At 42.6% G+C, this 22,740-nt stretch overlaps 1 protein-coding gene across 5 annotated transcripts in view; it reads left to right on the forward strand.

Annotated features, from left to right (window-relative positions):
• nfxl1 (nuclear transcription factor, X-box binding-like 1) overlaps positions 1–22,740 on the forward strand; it is a 227,948-nt gene that overhangs the window by 44,553 nt on the left and 160,655 nt on the right. For all 5 annotated transcript variants that reach the window (XR_010975412.1, XM_068035931.1, XM_068035921.1 and 2 more), the window contains exons 11-12: positions 3,256–3,346; positions 12,931–13,051. Coding sequence is in view for 4 of the 5 variants with exons in the window: in XM_068035931.1 (XP_067892032.1) it covers positions 3,256–3,346; positions 12,931–13,051 (212 nt within the window). In the remaining variant the exon portion in view is untranslated. The remainder of the gene's footprint in view (positions 1–3,255; positions 3,347–12,930; positions 13,052–22,740) is intronic.

Below are 22,740 nucleotides of genomic sequence, written 5' to 3' on the forward strand. Positions count from 1 at the left end.
AGAAATTTTATATGTACAGTTTTTTCAATTTAACTTGTAAACAACACAAAGTATATTTTATAAACAAATCTAGTGAATGTTCTTCACTTGTCAGTATAAAATACTGTAAAGCATTTGCTAGTTGGTCATGCTTGAAAGGTTGTGGAATTGACTGTGCACCAACCCTGATTTCAGCTGACATCAGGCTTACGTTCCAGCAGATGTCACTGTTTTGTGATCAGAAGCAGTAACCCTGCTCTTTTTTTAAAAAAAAAACTCTAGCTGAGGAATATTGAAGACAGATGTAGCAGCCTCACTGGTGCACAACTAGAGATTAGCCAGTACATGGACTTGGGATCAATTTTGGAACCTTCCTTGTCTGTATGACTCCGTAATCCACCACTCAGTGCTTTTATCCATAGGGCCTTTGCAGGGAGCTCCTGTTAGATAGTTTTAGCTGTTTGGATAGATCTGGTACACAGACTTCTGCAATTAGTTATAAGTAAAAACGTTATTGGAAATGCTCAGCAGGTCTGGCAGTATCTGTGGGGAGAGAAGCAGAGTTAACGTTTCAGGTCAATGACCAGAACTGGGAAAAGTTAGAAGTGTAATGCGTTTTAAGCAAGTGAAAGGTGGGAGGGTGGAAAAAGAACAAAAGGGAAAGTCTGATAGGTTGGAAAATTAGATTAAGTGACGCAAGAGTTGGTAGTGCAGGGCCAAAGGGAGTGGTAATGGGGCAAGTAAAGAAACAAAAGTTGTGTCTGGAGGGAATGTGAATGGCAGTCTGATGATAGCTAATTTGTTTGAAAGCAAAATCAAGGGAAAAACGAGACTAAAACTGAAACCTGCAAAGAAAAAGGAAAGAAAATGGGAGCAGAGATTACAGTTTGAAATTGTTGAACTCAGTGCTGAGTCTGGAAGGCTGTAGAGTGCCAAATTGAAAGATGAAGTTCTGTTCCTCGAGCTTACATTGAGCTTCATTAGAACACTGCGGGAGGCTGAGGTTCGTGTGAGAGCAAGATGGAGAATTAAAATGACCGATGACCAGAAGCTTGGAGTCATGCTTTGTGGACCAAATGGAAGTGCTCCGCAAAGCAGTCACCCAATCTCTGTTTGGTCTGCCCCAATGCAGAGCCGACCTCATTGTCGAATATAGTATACTAAATTGAAAGAAATACAGGTAAATCGCTGTTTCACCTGGAATGAATGTTTGGGGCTTTGGACAGTGAGAAGAGAGGTCCAGCCATGGACAACTAAAGAGATTAGGGATAGCATAAAACAAAAAAAAATGGCTTACAAAAACGCAAAACGCAGCACAGATCTGGCTGAATGGGATCGATACAAAGACCAGCAAAGGGTCACAATGCAGCTTATAAGAGCTACTAAAAGAGATTATGAAAGGAAACTTGCAAGAGACATCAAAATCAATAATATGGGCGGCACAGTGATTAGCACCGCAGCCTCACAGCTCCACGGACCCGGGTTCAATTCTGGGTGCTGCCTGTGCGGAGTTTGCAAGTTCTCCCTGTGACCGCGTGGGTTTTCGCCGGGTGCTCCGGTTTCCTCCCACAGCCAAAGACTTGCAGGTGATAGGTAAATTGGCCGTTGTAAATTGCCCCTAATGTAGGTAGATGGTAGGGAATATGGGATTACTGTAGGGTTAATATAAATGGGTGGTTGTTGGTCAGCACAGACTCGGTGGGCCGAAGGGCCTGTTTCAGTGCTGTATCTCTAAATTAAATAAAAATTAAAAAAAATAAAGTAAAATAAAAAAATAAATAAATAAAAAAAAAAGACATTTTATAGTTACATAAAGGGAAAACGGGTGGTCAAGAGCAATGTAGGCCCACTAAAAGCTGAAACTGGAGATGGTCATTGATAATGGGGAAATGGCAGACAGGTTGAACAATTACTTTGCCTCAGTATTTACAGTTGAAAAGGAGGATAACTTGCCGGAAGTCCCGAAAAAATTAATAGCCGATAGGGGACAGGGACTTAATACAATTAACGTAATTAAAATAATCAGTAACAAGGAAATTAATGGAACTAAAGAGTGAGAAATCCCCAGGACTTGACTGTTTCCATCTGAGGGTGTTAAAGGAAGTAGGGGAGCACATTGTAGATGCCCTAACTATAGTCTTTGAGTTCCCTAGATTCAGGAGTGATCCCTCTGGATTGGAAAGTTGCACATGTCACTCCACTTTTTAAGAAGGGTGAAAGGGGGAACCAAGGAAATTACAGACTAGTTAGCCTGACATCTGTGGTGGGCAAGTTGCTGGAGTCTATAATCAAGGATAGGGTGACTGAACACCTGGAAAAAATCAGTTAATCCGGGACAGTCAGCATGGATTCATGACGGGAAGGTCATGCCTGACAAATCTCATTGAATTTTTTGAAGAGGTGACTAAGGTAGTGCACAGGGGAGTGTCCATGGATGTTATTTATATGGACTTGCAGAAGGCATTTGATAAAGTCCCGCATAAGAGACTGTCAACTAAGGTAGAAGCCCATGGAGTTGAGGGCAAATTATTGACATGGTTAGGAAGTCTGGACATAGCAGTGGAAGCCTTTCCCATGTGCTTGTTGATTTCTGCATCTAGAGACAGGTTACTGGTGATAGTTGAGCCTAGGGAGGTGAACTCTTGAACCACTTCCAGAGCGTGGTGGCCGATATTGATGGATGGAGCATTTGTGACGTCCTGCCCCATGATGTTCGTTTTCTTGAGGCTGATGGTTAGGCCAAATTCATTGCGGGCAGCCGCAAACCTGTCGATGAGACTCTGCAGGCACTCTTCAGTGTGAGATGTTAAAGCAGCATCGTCAGCAAAGAGGAGTTCCCTGATGAGGACTTTCCGTACTTTGGCCTTCGCTCTTAAACGGGCAAGGTTGAACAACCTGCCCCCTGATCTTGTGTGGAGGAAAATTCCTTCTTCAGAGGACTTGAACGCATGTGAAAGCAGCAGGGAGAAGAAAATCCCAAAAAGTGTGGGTGCATGGAGGTAAACTAGACAGTTCAGTCATTACTATGGTATGTTGTTAATCCATAGTTCTGTGGGGCATGGTATAGCACCATTTGTAGTGCTTTCATGCTATACAGTTTAATGTTTGCAAGGGAAACTAATGTAAGATTATAAGGGATTGTGTTAGAGACTTGTCTTTGTGATGTGTAGTATTTTGAAGATTTAAATTCATCTTGAATTTAAGCATTTCCTGTTCTGAAATGACAGTATGAACACTTTTTCACTGTAGTAATCCTCCTTCATTCTTTGATTTTAGTGCTGTTCTGGGAATTGTCCTCCGTGTGATCAAAACTGTAGTCGAACTCTTGGTTGTAGAAACCACAAATGCCCATCAGCCTGTCACAGAGGTAATTTTCACTAAATTGAAATGTACTTTTATTGTTGCAACATTGCACAATCGAAAAAGCAGAAATGTAATTTAATTAATACATAATGTTCCCAGGTTTTAGGACAATCATAGAATTTTACATCACCGAAGGAGGCCGTTCAGTCCATCACACCCTGTGCTGGCGTTCCTGAAGGAGCTAGCCACTTAGTCACATTCATCTCTTTCCCTATAATATTTTAAATATTTCTTGGAATTATTTGTCCACAGTCCTTTTAACAATCATGATGGATTTTGCTTCCATTACTAGTTCTGGTAGGGCAATCCCAGTCTTAAGAATTCTCGGCATTTAATTAAAAAAAAAAATTCTAGCCTCTCCCTTTGTTGTTTTGGCAGTTATCTTAAGTATCTAATTACTGACTCACTGACCAGTGGAAGAATATCTTGACCTTAGAGGACAGATGTACATTGCAGATTCACCAGAATGAATCTGGGACTTAATGGGTTAAATTATGCAGTTATTGCATAAACCTGGCTTCTATATCCTTAGGTTTAGATGGTTATGGGTGATTTAGTCAAGGTGTTTAAATAATAAAGGGAGTTCATAGGGTAAATACAGAGAAACAATTTCCTGTGGTAGGGAATCCAGAACAATAGCACAATTTTGGGATTAGAGCTGGTGATTCAGGAGTGAGGTCAAGAAGCATTATTTCACACAAAGGATTGTGGAAATGCGGGACTCTGCTCAAAAGGCTGTGGCTGCTGGATCAATGGAAATTTTTAAGACTAAGATCAGGTCTGTTTTTTTAATTCTTTCATGAGAAGTGGGCGTCGCTGGAAAGGCCAGCATTTGTTGCCCACCCCTAGTTGCCCTTCACAACTGAGTGGCTTGTTAGGCCATTTCAGAGGGCAGTTAAGAATCAACCGCATTGCTGTGGGTCTGGAGTTACATGTAGGCTAGAGCAGGTAAAGATGGCAGATTTCCTGCCCTAAAGGACAATCGTGAACCAGATGGGTTTTTACTTCAATTGACAATGGTTTCATGGTCACCATTACTGAGACAAGCTTTCAATTCCAGATTTATTAATTGAATTTAAATTCTACCAGTTGCCATGGTGGGAATTGAATTAGTGTCCCCAGAATTAGCCTGGGCCTCAGGGCTGAGGGATATGGAGCAAAGGTGGGAAAATGGAGTTGATTTACAGATCAGTTGTGCTTTAATGCAACAGCAGAATATGTATGAGGGGCTGAATAGCCTCGTGCTGTTTGTTTTTTCCTATTTACTGTACAAAATCCTGCATAATTTTCAAGTCAATTTGCATTTACTGAGGAACAGAATTCTCTTTATTTTAACTTTGTCTTTGTTTGCAGCCTACTTTTGCTTAATTTTTTTGAATAATAGACAAACAAAAATGCTGATGCATCTAATTTGGTACAAAAAGAATGCTCTTCAAAAAAAAAAAACCTTGAACAATACAAGGAAGTCCTATTTACAGACCATTCAGAGAAATAGATTATGGTGAGCTAAAAGTCCATTGATCTTTGTGTAAACCTGGAGGAAGTACCTTTTATTTCTCATTAGTTTAAATGACAAAAGTCTGACTTGACCATAATGTTTTTGTTTGAATCTACTTTTCTTGGGGTTAACAAGCTTGTTATCCTAAAGTTTTCAAAAGAAATCGCATCCTCTACAAACATGCAAGGCAAGTGTGTTTCTTGATGTCCATGGGATATAATTTGCACTTCACAAATAGGCTTGCCTGATGATGCCGAAGCAGCAAGGTCAGCATGACTGCATTGTCGTCAGCAGCATGAATGGTGTTCCATAGTGATTTGGTATGCATTCTTTTCATTCCACATAAACTGAACTAATTAAAAACAGAACTGGTGGAAGCTATGTTTAATATATAATCTCTTGCTTTAAAGATTGATTAGAATGAAGCCTTTTTTTTTCCACGCAGTGTGTTTTTTCAGAATGTTATCTTCCTGGCATAGCAAAAATATTTCATAGGATCAAAAAACGTGCCATGTGGTGAAGTTCAGAAATATTCTTCATGTGACTAAGCAATAGAGTATATGTGTTTGGTAAATTTTAGCTGTTCAGAGGTAGCAATTAATGACTTCATCCAGAAGTATACTAATTCCAAGGAATGTTGGACTGCCACCACCCTCCCCAATTTAAAAAAGGGAAAACTGGTCACTATTTTTGATTTCAGCATAGGGATGGATGGCATTCTGAAGAAGCTGCATATGCCAAATGTAGCTTGAATTTTAGAATAAGCTAATTTGTTTAAAAAAAAAGTTTCTCTGTTTACAGTGTACACTGATACTTTGACCTGTGGAGATAGTTGGTCATATCCTGGCGCTTGACTCTGCCTGCGGGTTAGCATCGGTTGTTCAAATTTTAACCTTAGATTAATTATCAGGATCCATATCTACCAGGACTAATGCTCTATTCATTTCTGCCGTAAGTTGTTGAACCAGTCAAATTGTAGTACTTTAAAGTGATAGGATTGAATTCCACATTCTGTAAGGGCTTAATCAGATGAGGAAAGGATCACAAACTTTATACAGATTGTTCTGCTCATTTGGTCAGCAAGCATTGATAATACACAAATAAAACTGAATAACTATTAAGTTACTAAAGCCTGTTGGAACCAGGTCAAATTTTTATTTTGTACTTAGAGTGATGCCCAGTGCTAGAAATATGGAGTGTGAAATTAATTTGTGATGCTTACTTTGTGGCCCATGCAGCGTGAGGCAACTTGAGTGGTGCATGCAGGTACATCCCCTGCGTCCGTCCGAAGTTGCTAAGTGTGCATGATCATGATGAGTCTGGAACTCCATTCCCTGGGGAATGGTGGAGGCAGGAACATTGAATGTTTTTAAGGCAAAGGTAGACAGATTCCTGACAAACAAGGGAATCAAAGGGTCTCGGGGGTAGGCAGCAATGTTGAGTTGTGTCCACAAACAGATCAGCCATGATCTAATAGAATGGCCCAGCAGGCCCGAGGGGCCAAATTGCCTAATCCTGCTCAGAGTTTGTATGCTCAGATCAGTGTTAGACGCTGACTGACTTCATAATCTGACTACCCTGGATACTTTTGCGACACACATGTAATGCTCTTGCGATCACTCTGAACAATGTGGCAATTGGTGCAGGCTGCATTAGAAGTAGTCGGGAGGGACTTGCCCTGCCATTTTTCACTTCAACCACCATCCATAGTGCCGATACTACTGGTACTAGGGTGCTGAATTTTGTTGCTGCAGATTTCTACCTCATTGGCTGACATTTTCTACTGTGCACTTGTTTGCCTGCAATTTTCATGCCCATTATAATAAATGTGAGGGAAATAGCAAGTGAGAAAACCCCAGCCACTATGTCCTTCAGTGATGCAAGAATACTTTTTTTTGGGTCTGGCTATCAAAAAAGTACACTGTACGTAGTTTCACAAAGACAGCTTTAAGTTCTGTCAAATGAGCAAATGAGGTTTTTTAACATCTGTTGCATCTAAATTTAAAAAGAAAATTTACTAATTTCTACAATGCACATTGAACCAAGTTGGACTCCATTTAAACACCTATTGATAACTAAAGGGATAGCCTTGACTACAATGTAATAATAATTAAAATGAGTGTAAATATTTTACTTCAATTGCAGAAATGGGGTGGGAATTCTAGAATGGGGGAATAACCATATGCAGTGACACAAGTGGTAACCTTTTTCAGAAGTTACTGCAATACTTTATAAACATGAGCATCTGATTCCTAGCCCCTGTGCTATACCAGCAGTACCTAGTCAAGATAAACTTTGTGTTTTTCATGGACAAGTACCATATTAAATGTGGCACATTTTATTGCTTTATGCATTTATTGTATTATATAATTTATTTTTAGATCTAATTGATAAACATTATTGAAACAGCAAAGTTTTTTATGAACTAATGATTCTAGTACAAAGGTGGCTTTGTAATAAACTTCACATTTCTATATTGCATCTGTCAAAAGGTCAAATTCTCCATTTCCTATCTTTTTATCTTAAATTTAGTTAATTCGAGTGACCTTTTCACATGCTGATTTCTAAACATGCTCTTTTTCTTCCATTTTCCTTAATCAGATTGTAAGAGGAGGAAAAAGGTTATTTATTATGAAAAATTATCTTGTACAGCTTTAGTATAAATGATATTTACATAAATCAGATGTGAATAAATGTACAGTAAATGTTGGAGGAAGACAATTTTATGTGTGCTGAATAAAAATGTTGTAGTTGAACAAAATGATTTTGTAATGGCAATTATCTCTTTTAAACGTTAATGCAACATTTTCAACTTGCTGTTATGGAACCTGAAGACTAATTCAACACTGTCAGACTCCAAGTGGGGAGCTGTGCTGAGAGTTTGTGTTGTATCTGACCCATGTTCTCTGAAAACTTCTCATTTAGTGTGTGGAATTAACCCTTTTGATAACAGTGAATTATAAAACACAAGTTTGTACACACTACTTAAAGTAGTATAGCTACAAGGAAATATCCCTTGTCTTACTTTACTGTCACCTTCCTCTATTATTAATTAGAAATTCTGTCATACCCCAATATGCAGTCTTCTTTGCTTTACACACAATTGTTAAGCTTGAAAGGCAGTTTGGTGATGTCAGCCATAGGTCGATCAGTGCGCACCTTCCTTTGTTGTGCCATTTAACATGAGAAAATCGATTTATCCCAGGAATTTTTCTATTCCTTCTCCCACCCATATCAAACTATAATGGAGAGAAGAAAGACATCCTTCAGATAGAATTCATTTATAACACTTAACCCAGTGTTAGTTGTATTCTTTTTAAGGGGCCATTAGCATATTTCATGCCCTTTTTTAAAAGGTTAATCATGTTTTATAAACTCAGTAGTTAACATGCAATAGTTAACTTGTTCTTGACAAACTTGTTTTAAATATTTTTTATTTCCGCCTCCTTGCCCCTTCCTTGTTTGCTGTTTGTAGGAACTTAGTGTGTGGAAAATGGTGTTTGTGTTTACTTGCATAACAACAGTAATTGTGTATGAAGCACTTTGAGGCATTTGAAATATGTGATGAGGTACTATATCAATCCAAATCTTTTAGTTTACACTAAAAACATTTTTCTCCACCAAACCCCCAACCCTGCCCAATTTCTGCTTGGTTTTCTGGTTTTTGTTGGGGTGTTGACCTTTTTCTTAATTATCTTAAACCGTCTACAGTGATATCTCTGGTATACAATTACACTTTTTCAGTGTTTGCCTTTCTGGATGGAGATAATCCAGTACCCCTTGTGCAGGGTTGGATAGATGGCCCTACTTATCTGAAGTTCTTACATCTTTCTGTAATTAGCCTGCAAATTTGCTCCTCTATCTCCTTTCCACTATTTGGTGACGTATCGTATGCATCCAATATTGTAGTAACACCTGTATTGTTCCTTAATTCTGCCAAATGGGTCTTTGAACCCTCATGTACATGATCCCATTCTAGTGTGGTAACAGTATCTATCTGTGATCAATGCTGCTAACCTATTTCCTTTGTTTCCATTTCCTATCCATTCTGAATACATTGTAGCCAGGAACATTCCGTGCCCATTCCTTCCCTTGTTTGAGCCAGCTCTCTGTGTTGCCACTATTTCATAATCTAGTTGTGGTTACTTGTGCTTGCAACATATCAATCTTATTTATCATTTGCGCACAAGCACTCTAAACCCATCTTAGTCTACCTTGCATTTCTGTATCTGATTCCTCCTATTTCTGAACTACCTTTCATTCTAATACTGTTTGTCTCTCTGTCTTCTGTGCACTTTGTAGCTCCTCTCTAATGCTTCATCCTGGTGTCCCCTGCCATATTCGTTTAATCCCTCCTCACAACAGTAGTTAACCTTGCTGTCAGGTCGTTTGTCCCAGCCCTGTTGAGGTGCAACTCGTCCATTTTGTAAAGGTCCCTTCTGCCTCAGAACTGGTTCCAATCCCCCAGGAATCTGGAGTTCTCACTCCTGCACCATTTCTCCAGTCACATGCTTAAATTGCCTCATCTTACTGCTGCTATACTCAGTAACATGTGGCACTGGGATTAATCCAGGTGTACTGACTTTTGAGGTCTTGTTCTTTAATTTCCTCCTGACTCCTGAAATGGTGTCTGTAGGACCTCAACCCCTTTCCTAACTGTCATTGGTTTCAGTATAGTTTTCCCCCTTCCACAGCAAAATGCTCTGTACGCATTCAATGATGCCTCCCTGGTGCCAAGTTAAAGGACAACACACCATGTAACACTCACATTGGCAATTGCAGAAATGCCTGTCTATTCTCCGACTATCAAATCCACTATGACTGCTGCACTTCTACACTTTCCTGTGCCCCTTCATGATGCCATGGATGTGCTTTAGACAGTTGACCACTGAAAACTGGTTTAAGAGTGCCACACTCCCAGAGGGTTTCTGCACTGCCTTTCTCTTCCTACCCTGCTTGATGGCCACCCACTTGCTATCCTCCTGAACACACTATAGCTGCTGAGTTACCACCACCTGGAAAGTGTGCTCCAGGAAATTCTCAGGCTTCCTAACAGTTATTCTAGCGACTCCTCAAGCTCAGAAACCCTGAGCTTGAGTTTGAGCAACTGAAGGCACTTCCTTCAAATCTGGTTATCCAGGACACATGAAGCATCCTGGAGTTCCCACAAAGCACAGGAATTGCTGGTGACAGGCCTTAGCTGTCCCATCATTTTGCCTAAAAGTCTATTCACTTAGGATATGTGTACATATATATTAAATATACATAGCTATAAAAATAGTACATGTATTTTTAGTTTAGTATCTCCTTATTCCTATTATGTGTACCAGATTTTTATTTACTGCAATTTGGATCCCTTTAATGTTGGTATTGTATTCTAAGTTAATTTTAATCTTATTCCCTCAGATCTAAGTAATTTTTCTTTGTTATATATATTTACTTTGGTTTAAACCTCCTTGCCCGCGCCACCTCTGCAGCGAATTTCCACTAATCAAATTCCTGTTGTCACCCTGTGTAGCAAGCCACTCCATTTAGCAGATTCTCTAAGTTCTCACTCACCAAGTTCTGTCTTAGCTGATCTGGTGGCTGCAGTGCACTCCCTGTTCACTATGTGAACTGGGCTGGGAGCACCTTGAAAATATGAAAATTATTTAACCTTGCAAAATTATGTGATGTCAGCTTTAGTTGCTAGAGGTGAGTCATGTAGAAGTCCATTTGCTATTGTGACTGGACCACATAACCAGTCCTAGTATCTTCTCAAAGCTGTATTATGTATTGATAAATTTGTTCATTCTAAAAATGTCTAACTTATTCAAATCACATTGAGATTTCTTAAACCGATGAATGGGGCAAGTGAAAGTATATTTAGTTTAAGTATTCATATTTTATAATTCAGCTAATTAGTGGACTTTTCAACTAACTTGGTAAAGTAGATTGTTTTTCAGTGTTCAGTTCATTAGTTTTGTTCATATGGGATGCAGACTTTTGAAAATGTGGAAAACTAGATTATTTTTAATAGTACCCATAATCTACTTTGAGATTAGAGAAAGAAAAATTCAAAGAATTTCAGTTATTAAAGGCATCACGCTGGTAATGTGAGGGTGGTGGGGAGAATGCTGGTTGAACCCAGATCTGGGAGTAACAAAGACAAACTGGAAAGGATCAGGGCCAAAGCAGCAGTCGGAAGACTGAGTCAGGTGGAAAAGAAAGGCCAAAGACAAAATAATGTGATTCAGTTTGAAGAAATCAGTCCAAGTTTGGACAAAGCAGTTAGTGAAAAAGCTTACAAAGAGCTGAACATGCATTGGAAAAATTGAGTAAATTTGTATTGTGGCTTATATGTAGCCTTTGTTTATCTGACTCAAAGAATTTTGTACCACCTATGTACTTGTAGTTGGACGATTTACAGATTCATAGTTGTAACAAATCCATTCCCATGATTCAGTAATAGCCAGATACGTAATCTTGTCTACAATATGCACTTGTATTTCCCGTAATACTATATATGCCAATTATAATGCATTCTTCCTATGCAAGCGATTTTGATGTGATTCTGTATGTAAATATTTAGGTAATTATGGGAAAACTACTTGGAACATAAGAACTAGGAGCAAGAGTAGGCAGTTCAGCCCCTCGAGCCTGCCTCGACGTTCAATGTGATCATGGCTGATCTCATCTCTGCCTCAATTCCACTTTCCTGCCCGTTTTCCATAACGCTTCAACCCATTGCTAATTAAAAATCTGTCTTATCTCCTCAAATTTACTCAATGTCGTGGCATCCACCGCACTCTGGGGTAGTGAATTCCACAGACTCATGACCCTTTGAGAGAAGTAATTTCTCCTCATCTCTGTTTTAAATCTGCTACCCCTTATCCTAAAACGATGACTTTAAAACTACATCAGCATTTTGCCATCACTGTAGAAAAAAAATTGCAGGGCTACTGGGAAAGTGCTGGTGTATGGCACTAGCTGATTGGCTCTTGTAGAGAGCTGGCACAATGGACCAAATGGTGACCACCTGTTCTGTAATCATTCTGATTCTTCTGTTCATGAGTCAATCAAAATACTTTTTGAAAACATAATTTTCCAGTAACTGAAATTTCTAATGTCAAGCAAGGTATTAAACAAGATAGCTTAAATACATATTTCACAACCTAATTATATTTGCCTAATGAATTGTCTTTTAATTGGAGATTAACTAAATCTACTTTAGTCATCAGTCTGTGTGATCAGTCATCTTTTTCTGTCTTGCTCTCGCACCCTTCCTTTAAAGATATTATAAATATCTGTATCTTGCTAGTTTTTTTAAAAAGCAAATGAGTTGGATTTGAAAGTGAACAGAAAGATGCTAACTATCATCTAATTACATGCGATACTTGGAGAAAAGACTTGTGGAGAGGGAGGAAAGAGACCGACACAAAGCTACATTTTCAAGAATGAATCACAAAATACCACATAATGTGTTTTGAACTATCATAGGAAGTTACAAAACAGCGCTGCCAGAGCTGGGATGCCCATTTTCTTGCTTCCACCCCTTCACTGTTCATACCAGGAATCCATCAGTGAGCTGAACCCTTCATTCCATCCCTCAGTTCTGCCCAATTCCAGGATGACCCTTCACAGTGCTTTAAGCCATGGGTTAGTGCTGGCTCACCATGAGTAATTTCAGAAAGTGTACTAAGCTTTTTCTTAATCCTCATTTGAGTTCATTTTTTGAAATCTTTCAAAGCAAATGGAAGGATTCTAATTAGTACTTGTATTTTGTTAATGGTTAGAAAATATAAACATTCTAGTCACTACATTACACCAGTTTTCCTACATTGCAACAGTGACTACACTTCGAAAGTACTTCATTTGCTGTAAAGCGCTTTGGGACGTCCAGTGGTTGTGAAAGGTGTTATATAAATGCAAGTTTTTTTTTATTGATCTTTGTGACATGGATTGATGAGCAGAGTCTCTGAGACAGGTCATGTCTTTTTTTCATCCTAATTTGACTTTTTTTTAATGAAACTTTCTAAAACAATGAGTTGAGCTTGCTATTTTTACAGATTAAATGTATTCTGTTTACATGTTTTTATTCAAATTACTAGGTGCTTGCTATCCATGTCCAGAGACTGTAGAAATAAAATGTAATTGCAGTGCAGCTGTTCTGGTTGTACCTTGTGGCAGAGAACGCACTACCAAACCTCCAAGATGCAAAGAGCTTTGCAGGTCAGTACATAATATACAGCAACTTGAATTAATAGATTAAGGATTTTTTTACATTTCTTGTAATAACTTCTTTTATGATCTCTGCAAATGTTATATTACCTGTAAATTAAGTCCTGACGCCCATGACAAAGTGTTGCAATGCTGATAGTAAGATACACCTCTAAACCAAACATGCATACAAAAGTATTGTGCTGCTTCAGTAAATTGGTGGTGTTGCCATCAGGCTCTCCTCTTGTCCTTCTCCTTGTTTGACCGCAACAGGGTTTATTTATTTTTAAAACAGCGGATGTGCTTCTCACTTCAGTGAGTGCTTTACCTTTTTTCCTTTGTTGTGATCATAAAAGAACCAATTGGACAGGTTTATTTGAGTTTAACCAAGAAAGAGATGAAATTCATCTAAAAAGAATAGAAGAAGCTGCAGTGAAAACCACCAAAGAGGCTGAAAATCTGTCCACAAAAGAAGAAATACCTGAACAGTATCTACGGGAAGACTAATCTGTATAAATAAATGATTCGCTGCACTTTGGAGTGGGGAAATGCAGCAGTGTTGGCTTATGTGAAGAGCTTGGCACATGTTCGTAACTCATACCAATAACAATTTTGTAATGAGCAGTTAATTCTTTTAGATGAGACCTTTTTAGAATTAATAATTTTAGTTCATAAAATATTTTTTAAATATAATTGCTAACAGCAATATTGTACTTAAAAAAAAAAAAAAAACCTGATATAGCTAAAATAATAAAACTACACTGTACTTTCACTCACGCATATACGAGTACAGAGTGATAAACAGTTTGGGTTGGATTAGAGTCCAGAACAAGTAAAAAAAAAAAATAAAAATAGTGTGTGGGGTTGGATAAGTCTGTTGTCTTCTGGCTGAAGTTGTGATCTTGAAGTCTGTAGCTGATAGAAGTACACTTTGTGGCTGGCCAACCTGGTTTAGGTTTTTCCTGGAGACAGATTTGGAGGTGGCTTTCCTCCTTAGGGTCTTTGTCTGTAGCAATGGTAGACTTTGGGATTCCACAGTCACAGACAGGTTTTAAACTTGCAATGTTTTCTGGAGAGAGAGAGAAACTCAGTCCCACTGGGGTCTGGTCTGGTTAACACTCAACGCTTGTCTGCTCCAAAGTCTCAGGAGCTTGTCCTTTTGCAAAAGACTGTTAGTTTTTCCACAGTTAGAGGGACAGTCACATAATTGTCAGTCCTTGTTTGCCAGTTAATTAGATTTGAGTCTAGGTATTTTCAATCTCTCTTGAGTCTCATTGTTTCAATGGTAACCCCCTGGAGGTATGTCTCATCTGTTAAGGTTCCAAGATGGCTTTAATGTTTTGCCATTAGAAGCAAAGCTTTTAGCTGTTTCCAAATTCATAAGGCATTGTCCTGGATGGGAGCTTGTTAGATATGCCCTCAGATTCGATGTCCTGGAATGTGAGGTATTTCAGTGCAAATTGTGGTGGCCATCTTGGCTGCCAGCTGTTTAAAAGGTTAATTGTAGGATACCCGCTCCTTGTTAAAAGTTTAATGCAGGTTTCCAACCAATGAATTCATTTCGTATATCATGTTTTCTTGACAGTGGGTTGTGAGGAGGTCATAACTTCCATGAAGATTCTGTTCGCCTCTTGGGTATCCTTGGTCTCTTAGTGTGACAACAATTTGTAACCTCAATGCTCGAATTTCCAGTGCAGGCATCGTTGTGTTGTTACAGGAGCATTTAGTGGAATGGAGTACTATGTTATTTTATGAAAGTTCGACATTCATTTAACTTCCATAAACATTACACAGGAGGGAAATCATGCTCGGTATTGGCCGTTTAAAACAAAATTCAGCTTCAGATCGTGAGATCTCTTGCGACTCCATTGTATATAACAGGGTTGTCCAACATGTGGCCCGCAAGCCAGGATCTGACCCGCCAAAGGTTTCCATCTGGCCCACGGATGTAAACTGTACCTGGCTGTTCCTCATTCTCACCAGGGGTCTGTAACTGGTAGTTTCAGAGATGAGAAATTTCCTATTGGTTTCTTCTTCCAGACTGGCTTTTTAAAAAAAAAAAAAAATCGCAAGTCTTGGGTTGCATTAGAGTTTTGACTTAGGTTGCATTAGAGTGTTAAAGTGGAAGCTTGGTGACTGAGGGTGATTAAGGGTTAATTTTATCATAAGTCTAGTCTGTCTTTTATTTAGCAGATTAACTTAACAGTTGCTGTTTCGGTTGGAGAAGGTGAGTTTTAGACCAGCTTTAAACAGAGTTCACTCGGGCTCTGCTTGCAGCTGCACCTTGTTAATTAGAGAATTGGCTTAAACCAGTTTTCAGGGGCTAGAGTCAGTCAGTCAGTATAAAAGTGGGCCACTTAGTGCTGACCTTGTTTGCATTGGAGTGCTGACTTGGGTTGCATTAGAGTGTTAAAGTGGAAGTTTGGTGACTGAGGATGTTTGGTGAGGAGGGAGTGAGGAGCTCCTTTCATTTCCTACCTGTCCTCAGAGTGAAGGGAGCCGAGAGTTTCCAAAGAGCACAGCTGACTGGTGAGTAAATCCTGGTGGGTATTTTTCAAAGTGGATTGAATTGTAAGTCATTGTTGTCGCAAGACTTAGTTGTTTTTTAAAATTATAATCTTCTAAAGTTTTAAATTTTAAAGGGTTTAGTCATGGCAGGAGAGCTTGAAGCTGTGGTTTGCTCCTCTTGCTGCATGTGGGAATCCGGGAACATTTCCAGTCCCCGGGACCAGCATGTGTGCAGGAGGTGTGTCCAGCTGCAGCTCCTGGAAGCTCAGGTTTCAGAGCTGGAACAGCGGCTGGAAACACTGTGGAGCATCCGCGAGTCTGAGAGCATTGTGGATAGCACGTATGGAGAGGTGGTCACACTGCAGCTGAAGGGACTTAAGGAAGGAAGGGAATGGGTGACCACGCAGTCCAAGAGAATCAGGCAGGTAGTTCAGGAGTCCCCTGGGGTCCCACTTGCAAATCAGTGTTCCATTTTGGAGGCTGATGAGGCTGGTTCCTCCAGGGAGTGTGGACAGAGCCAAGCTTCTGGCACCGCAAGCAGCCTGTCTGCACAGGAAGGGGGAAAGAGAGGAAGAGCAATAGTAATAGGGGATTCTATAGTCAGGGGAACAGATAGGCTCTACTGTGGCCGTTAACATGACTCCAGGATGGTGTGTTGCCTCCCTGGTGCCAGGGTCCGGGATGTCACTAGCTGCAGGGCATCCTGAAGGGGGAGGGTGATAAGGCAGAGGTTATGGTACATGTTGGTACCAGTGACATAGGTAGAAAGAGGGATGAGGTCATGCATCAAGAATTCAGGAAGTTAGGCAGTAGACTAAAAAGCAGGACCTCTCTGGTTATAATCTCTGGATTACGCCCAGTGCCACGTGCTAGCGAGTATAGAAATAGGAGAATAGTACAGATGAATGCGTGCAGGAGGGAGGGTTTTAGATGCCTGGACCACAGGAACGTTTCTGGTGAAGGTGGGACCTGTACAAGCGGGACGGTCTACATCTGAACCAGAGGGGGACTAACATCCTTGCTGGTGGGTTTGCTAGTGCTGTTAGGAGGAGTTTAAACTATTTGGCAGGGGGAGGGGATGCAGACTCCTGGCAGAGTAGGGACACAGCTAAACACAGAAAAGCAAACAAGTCAGAGGGAATACAGCGGAAGTAAGTTTCAAGGGAATAAGACCAGGATGGAAGGCCTCTACTTTAATGCCAGGAGTATTGCAGGTAAAACAGATGAGTTAAGGGCAATGATTGACACGTGGAATTGTGATATAGTAGCCATCACGGAGACATGGTTGAGGGAGGGGCAGGATTGGCAGCTCAACATCCCGGGATATAGAATCTTCAGGCGGGACAGAGGAGGGGGTAAAAGAGGAGGGGGCATTGCAATATATGTTAAGGAGTCAGTTACTGCAGTAAGGAGAGATGATATCTTGGAGGGGGCATCAAATGAAGCTTTACGGGTAGAGTTTAGGAATAAAAAAAGGACAGCCACATTGCTAGGTGTTTATTATAGACCCCCAGATAGTCAGCGGGGAATTGAGGAGCAAATATGTGTGCAGTTTGCAGAGGTGTGTAAAAATAATAGGGTAATTATATGCAGTGGTTTCAACTTTCCCAACATTAATTGGGATAGCCATCGTGTTAAGGGCTTAGGTGGAGTGGAGTTCTTAAAATGTATACAGGAGAATTTTTTAGCTCAATATGTAGAGTATCCAACTAGGGAGGGTGCAGTGCTGGACCTAATTCTGGGGAATGAAGCTGGACAGGTGGTTGATGTGTTGTTGGGGGAGCATTTTGGTGATAGCGACCACAACATGGTACAATTTAAGCTTGTTATGGAAAAAGAAATAGACAAGTTGCAAAAAAAGGTTTTGGATTGGGTATTTTAGTAAAATAAGGCAGGATCTGGCCAAGGTAGACTGGAAAGAGCTACTTGTCGGGAAATCTACAGAAGAGCAGTGGGGGGCATTCAAAAAGGAAATGGGGAGGGTACAGGCCCAACATGTTCCCTCTAGGGTAATAGGTAGGAGCAACAAGCCAAGAGAACCATGGATGACCAGAAACATTCAGGGTATGATGAGCAGGAAAAGAGAGGCTTTTTTTTAGCAAATACAAGAAGAGCAAATCAATGGAAGCATTAGTGGAATACAGAAAGTGTTGGATGGAGCTCAAGAAAGCAATTAGGAGAGCAAAGAGGGGATATGAGAAAGCTCTGGCTGGTAAAAGTAGGGAAAATCCCAAGATATTCTATAAGTATATCAATGGGAAGAGGATAACCAGGGAAAGAGTAGGACCCATTAGGGACTAAAGGGGAAATTTGTGGGTGGAGCCAGAGGACATTGGTCGGGTGTTGAACGAATACTTCACATCTGTCTTCACCCAAGAGAAAGAGGATGTAGATATGGAACTTGGAGAGAGACTGTGAGTTTCTTGAGCAAATTGTCATAGGGAGTGACATGGTATTGGAGGTTTTGGAAGGCTTAAAAGTGGACACATCTCCAGGTCCGGATGATTTGTATCCCAGGATGCTGTGGGAGGCGAGGGGCTCTGACCCTAATTTTTAATTCCTCTCTGGCCACCGGGGAGGTGCCAGAGGACTGGATAACAGCTAATGTGGTCCCACTATTGAAGAAAGGTTATAGAGATAAGACAGGGAACTACAGACCAGTGAGTCTCACGTCTGTGGTAGGGAAACTATTGGAGAAAATTCTGAACGAGAGAATCTATCTCCACTTGGAGAGGCAAAATTTGATTAGGAATAGTCAGCATGGCTTTGTCAGAGGGAGGTCATGCTTAACAAATTTGATTGAATTTTTTGAGCATGTGACCAGGTGTGTAGATGAGGGTAGTGCAGTTGATGTAGTTTACGTGGATTTCAGCAAAGCCTTTGACAAGGTCCCACATGGGAGACTTATCAAGAAAGCAAATGCACATGGGATACAAGGTAACTTGATCAGGTGGATTCAAAATTGGCTTAGCTGTAGGAGACAGAGTGTGATGATAGACGGCTGTTTTAGTGACTGGAAGCCAGTGTCCAGTGGCGTACCACAGGGATCTGTGCTGGTCCCCTATTTGTCATTTATATAAACGACATAGATGACTATGTGGGGGGTAGGATAAGTAAGTTCGTGAATGACGCAAAGATTGGCCGAGTGGTTAACAGTGAGGTGGAGTGTCTTGGGTTACAGGAAGATATAGACGGGACGGTCAAATGGGCAGAAAAGTGGCAGAAGGAATTTAACCCTGAAAGGTGTGAGGTGATGCACTTTGAAAGGAGTAATGTGACACGGAAGTATTCAATGAATGGCCTGACACTGGGAAGTTCCGAGGAACAAAGGGACCTTGGTGTGTTTGTCCACAGATCTCTGAAGGCAGAAGGGCAGGTTAATAGGGTAGTGAAAAAGGCATATGGGACACTTGCCTTTATCAATCGAGGCATAGATTACAAAAGGAGGGAGGTCATGTTGGAGTTGTATAGAACTTTGGTAAGGCCACAGCTGGAGTACTGTGTGCAATTCTGGTCGCCACATTATAGGAAGGATGTGATTTCATTGGAGGGGGTGCAGAGGCGATTCACCAGTATGGTGCCTGGGATGAAACATTTAAGCTATGAAGAGAGGTTGGATAGGCTTGGGTTGTTTTCACTGGAGCAGAGAAGACTGAGGGGGTGACCTGATGGAGGTGTACAAGATTATGAGGGGCATGGACAGGGTGGATAGGGAGCAATTGTTCCCCTTAGTTGAAGGGTCAGTTACGAGGGGTCACAAGTTTAAGGTGAGGGGCGGGAGGTTTAAGGGGGATTTGAGGAAGAACTTTTTTTACTCCGAGGGGGGTGACGGTCTGGAATGCCCTGCCTGGGAGGGTGGTAGAGGCAGGTTGCCTCACATTCTTTTAAAAAAAGTACCTGGATGGGCACTTGGCACATCATAACATTCAAGGCTATGGGCCAAGTGCTGGCAAATGGGATTAGGTAGACAGGTCAGGTGTTTTAATGCATCAGTGCAGACTCGATGGGCCGAAGGGCCTCTTCTGCACTGTATTATTCTGTGATTCTGTGAAGTCAGTTTCATAGCTATCAGGTGCTGCGAGCGGGAACAGCGGTTTTAGAACTTCGGACAGATTCGGGGTTTTCCAGCGGGCTTTTAATAAAAAAGTCGGAACCCACTCACTCGGGGGGAGGGAGGGGGACGGTGGGGAGAGAGGGAGGGAGGGAAGGAGGGGGACGGTGGGGAGAGAGGGAGGGAGGGAAGGAGGGGGACGGTGGGGAGAGAGGGAGGGAGGGAAGGAGGGGGACGGTGGGGAGAGAGGGAGGGAGGGAAGGAGGGGGACGGTGGGGAGAGAGGGAGGGAGGGAAGGAGGGGGACGGTGGGGAGAGAGGGAGGGAGGGGGACGGTGGGGAGAGAGGGAGGGAGGGAAGGAGGGGGACGGTGGGGAGAGAGGGAGGGAGGGAAGGAGGGGGACGGTGGGGAGAGAGGGAGGGAGGGAAGGAGGGGGACGGTGGGGAGAGAGGGAGGGAGGGAAGGAGGGGGACGGTGGGGAGAGAGGGAGGGAGGGAAGGAGGGGGACGGTGGGGAGAGAGGGAAGGAGGGGGACGGTGGGGAGAGAGGGAGGGAGGGAAGGAGGGGGACGGTGGGGAGAGAGGGAGGGAGGGAAGGAGGGGGACGGTGGGGAGAGAGGGAGGGAGGGAAGGAGGGGGACGGTGGGGAGAGAGGGAGGGAGGGAAGGAGAGGGACGGTGGGGAGAGAGGGAGGGAGGGAAGGAGAGGGACGGTGGGGAGAGAGGGAGGGAGGGAAGGAGAGGGACGGTGGGGAGAGAGGGAGGGAGGGAAGGAGAGGGACGGTGGGGAGAGAGGGAGGGAGGGAAGGAGAGGGACGGTGGGGAGAGAGGGAGGGAGGGAAGGAGAGGGACGGTGGGGAGAGAGGGAGGGAGGGAAGGAGAGGGACGGTGGGGAGGGAGGGAGGGAAGGAGAGGGACGGTGGGGAGAGAGGGAGGGAGGGAAGGAGAGGGAGGGAGGGAAGGAGAGGGAGGGAGGGAAGGAGAGGGAGGGAGGGAAGGAGAGGGACGGTGGGGAGAGAGGGAGGGAGGGAAGGAGAGGGACGGTGGGGAGAGAGGGAGGGAGGGAAGGAGAGGGACGGTGGGGAGAGAGGGAGGGAGGGAAGGAGAGGGACGGTGGGGAGAGAGGGAGGGAGGGAAGGAGAGGGACGGTGGGGAGAGAGAAAGGGAGGTAGGGGGACGGTGGGGAGAGAGAAAGGGAGGTAGGGGGACGGTGGGGAGAGAGAAAGGGAGGTAGGGGGACGGTGGGGAGTGAGAGGTGGAAGTTGTAACGTTGCCCCCTCCCCCACGCGAAAAGATTGGACAACCCTGGTCTTTACCGTCATGCTTGAGGCAGTGGTCTGTTTATATTCTTCTGCCATGATGAGCAACATTATCTGCCAAACAAAGGAAAGTGTGAATTGTTATTTCTCAGCTCAAATAACATTTGAGAGCATAAAGTACTCCTCTTGTCACCTGAAATTGTGCAAGTTTCTTCTTTTATTTGAGCTGCTCTTTTATTTGACGGGGTATATCCAAGGATGTTATGGGAAGCAAGGGATGAAATTGCAGAGCCGCTGGCAATGATCTTTTCATCTTCTCTGTTGACGGGGGTGGTACCAGGTGATTGGAGGGTGGCAAATGTTGTGCCCCTGTTCAAGAAAGGGAATAGGAACAACCCTGGGAATTACAGGCCAGTTAGTCTTACTTCGGTGGTAGGCAAGTTGATGGAAAAGGTGCTGAGGGATAGGATTTCTGAGCATCTGGAAAGACACTGCTTGATTCGGGACAGTCAGCACGGTTTTGTGAGGGGTAGGTCTTGCCTCACAAGCCTGATTGAATTCTTTGAGCAGGTGACCAAGCAAGTGGATGAGGGTAAACCAGTGGATGTGGTGTACATGGATTTTAGTAAGGCATTTGATAAGGTCCCCCATGGTAGACTTATGGAGAAAGTCAGGAGGCATGGGATAGTGGGGAATGTGGCCAGTTGGATTAAGAATTGGCTAACTGATAGAAGGCAGAGAGTGGTCTTAGATGGTAAATACTCAGCCTGGAGCCCAGTTACCAGTGGCGTGCCACAGGGATCAGTTCTGGGTCCTCTCCTGTTTGTGATTTTTATTAACGACTTGGATGAGGAAGTCGAAGGGTGGGTCAGTAAATTTGCAGATGATACAAAGGTTGGTGGAGTTGTGGATACCGAGGAGGGCTATCGTCGTCTGCAAAGGGACTTGGATAGGTTGCAGTGCTGGGCTGAAAAGTGGCAGATGGAGTTTAACCCTGAAAAGTGTGAGGTCGTCCATTTTGGAAGGACAAACACGAATGCAAAATACTGGGTTAACGGTAGGGTTCTTGGGCATGTGGAGGAGCAGAGAGACCTTGGGGTCTATGTGCATAGATCATTGAAAGTTGCAACTCAAGTGGATAGGGCTGTGAAGAAGGCATATGGGGTGTTAGCGTTCATTAGCAGAGGGATTGAATTTAAGAGCCGTGAGGTGATGATGCAGCTGTACAGGACCTTGGTAAGGCCTCATTTGGAGTACTGTGTGCAGTTCTGGTCGCCTCATTTTAGGAAGGATGTGGAAGCCTTGGAGAGGGTGCAGAGGAGATTTACCAGGATGTTGCCTGGAATGGAGAATAAGTCTTACGAGGAAAGGCTGAACATTCTAGGCCTCTTCTCATTAGAACGGAGAAGGATGAGGGGTGACATGATAGAGGTTTATAAGATGATCAGGGGAATAGATAGGGTAGACAGTCAGAAACTTTTTCCCCGGGTGGAGCAAAGCGTTACAAGGGGTCATAAATTTAAGGTGAAGGGTGGGAGATATAAGGGGGATGTCAGGGGAAGGTTCTTTACCCAGAGAGTGGTCGGGGCATGGAATGCCTTGCCTGGGGAAGTTGTTGAGTCAGAAACTTTAGGGACTTTCAAACGGCTTTTAGATAGGTATATGGATAAAGGAGAATGATGGGGTATAGATTAAATTGTCCTTGACAGAGGACAAAGGATCGGCACAACATCGTGGGCCGAAGGGCCTGTTCTGTGCTGTATTTTCTATGTTCTATGTTCTATGCTCAAGTTTAATTAACATGGTTCGCCGAATAACCTCCTGTGATTTTGATGCTGCTTTGAAGCAAGGCCTAATTTAATCAGAATGACAAACTTCCATGACC

This window comes from Heterodontus francisci, chromosome 1 (assembly GCF_036365525.1).
Source record: "Heterodontus francisci isolate sHetFra1 chromosome 1, sHetFra1.hap1, whole genome shotgun sequence".
Classification (NCBI taxonomy): domain Eukaryota; kingdom Metazoa; phylum Chordata; class Chondrichthyes; order Heterodontiformes; family Heterodontidae; genus Heterodontus; species Heterodontus francisci.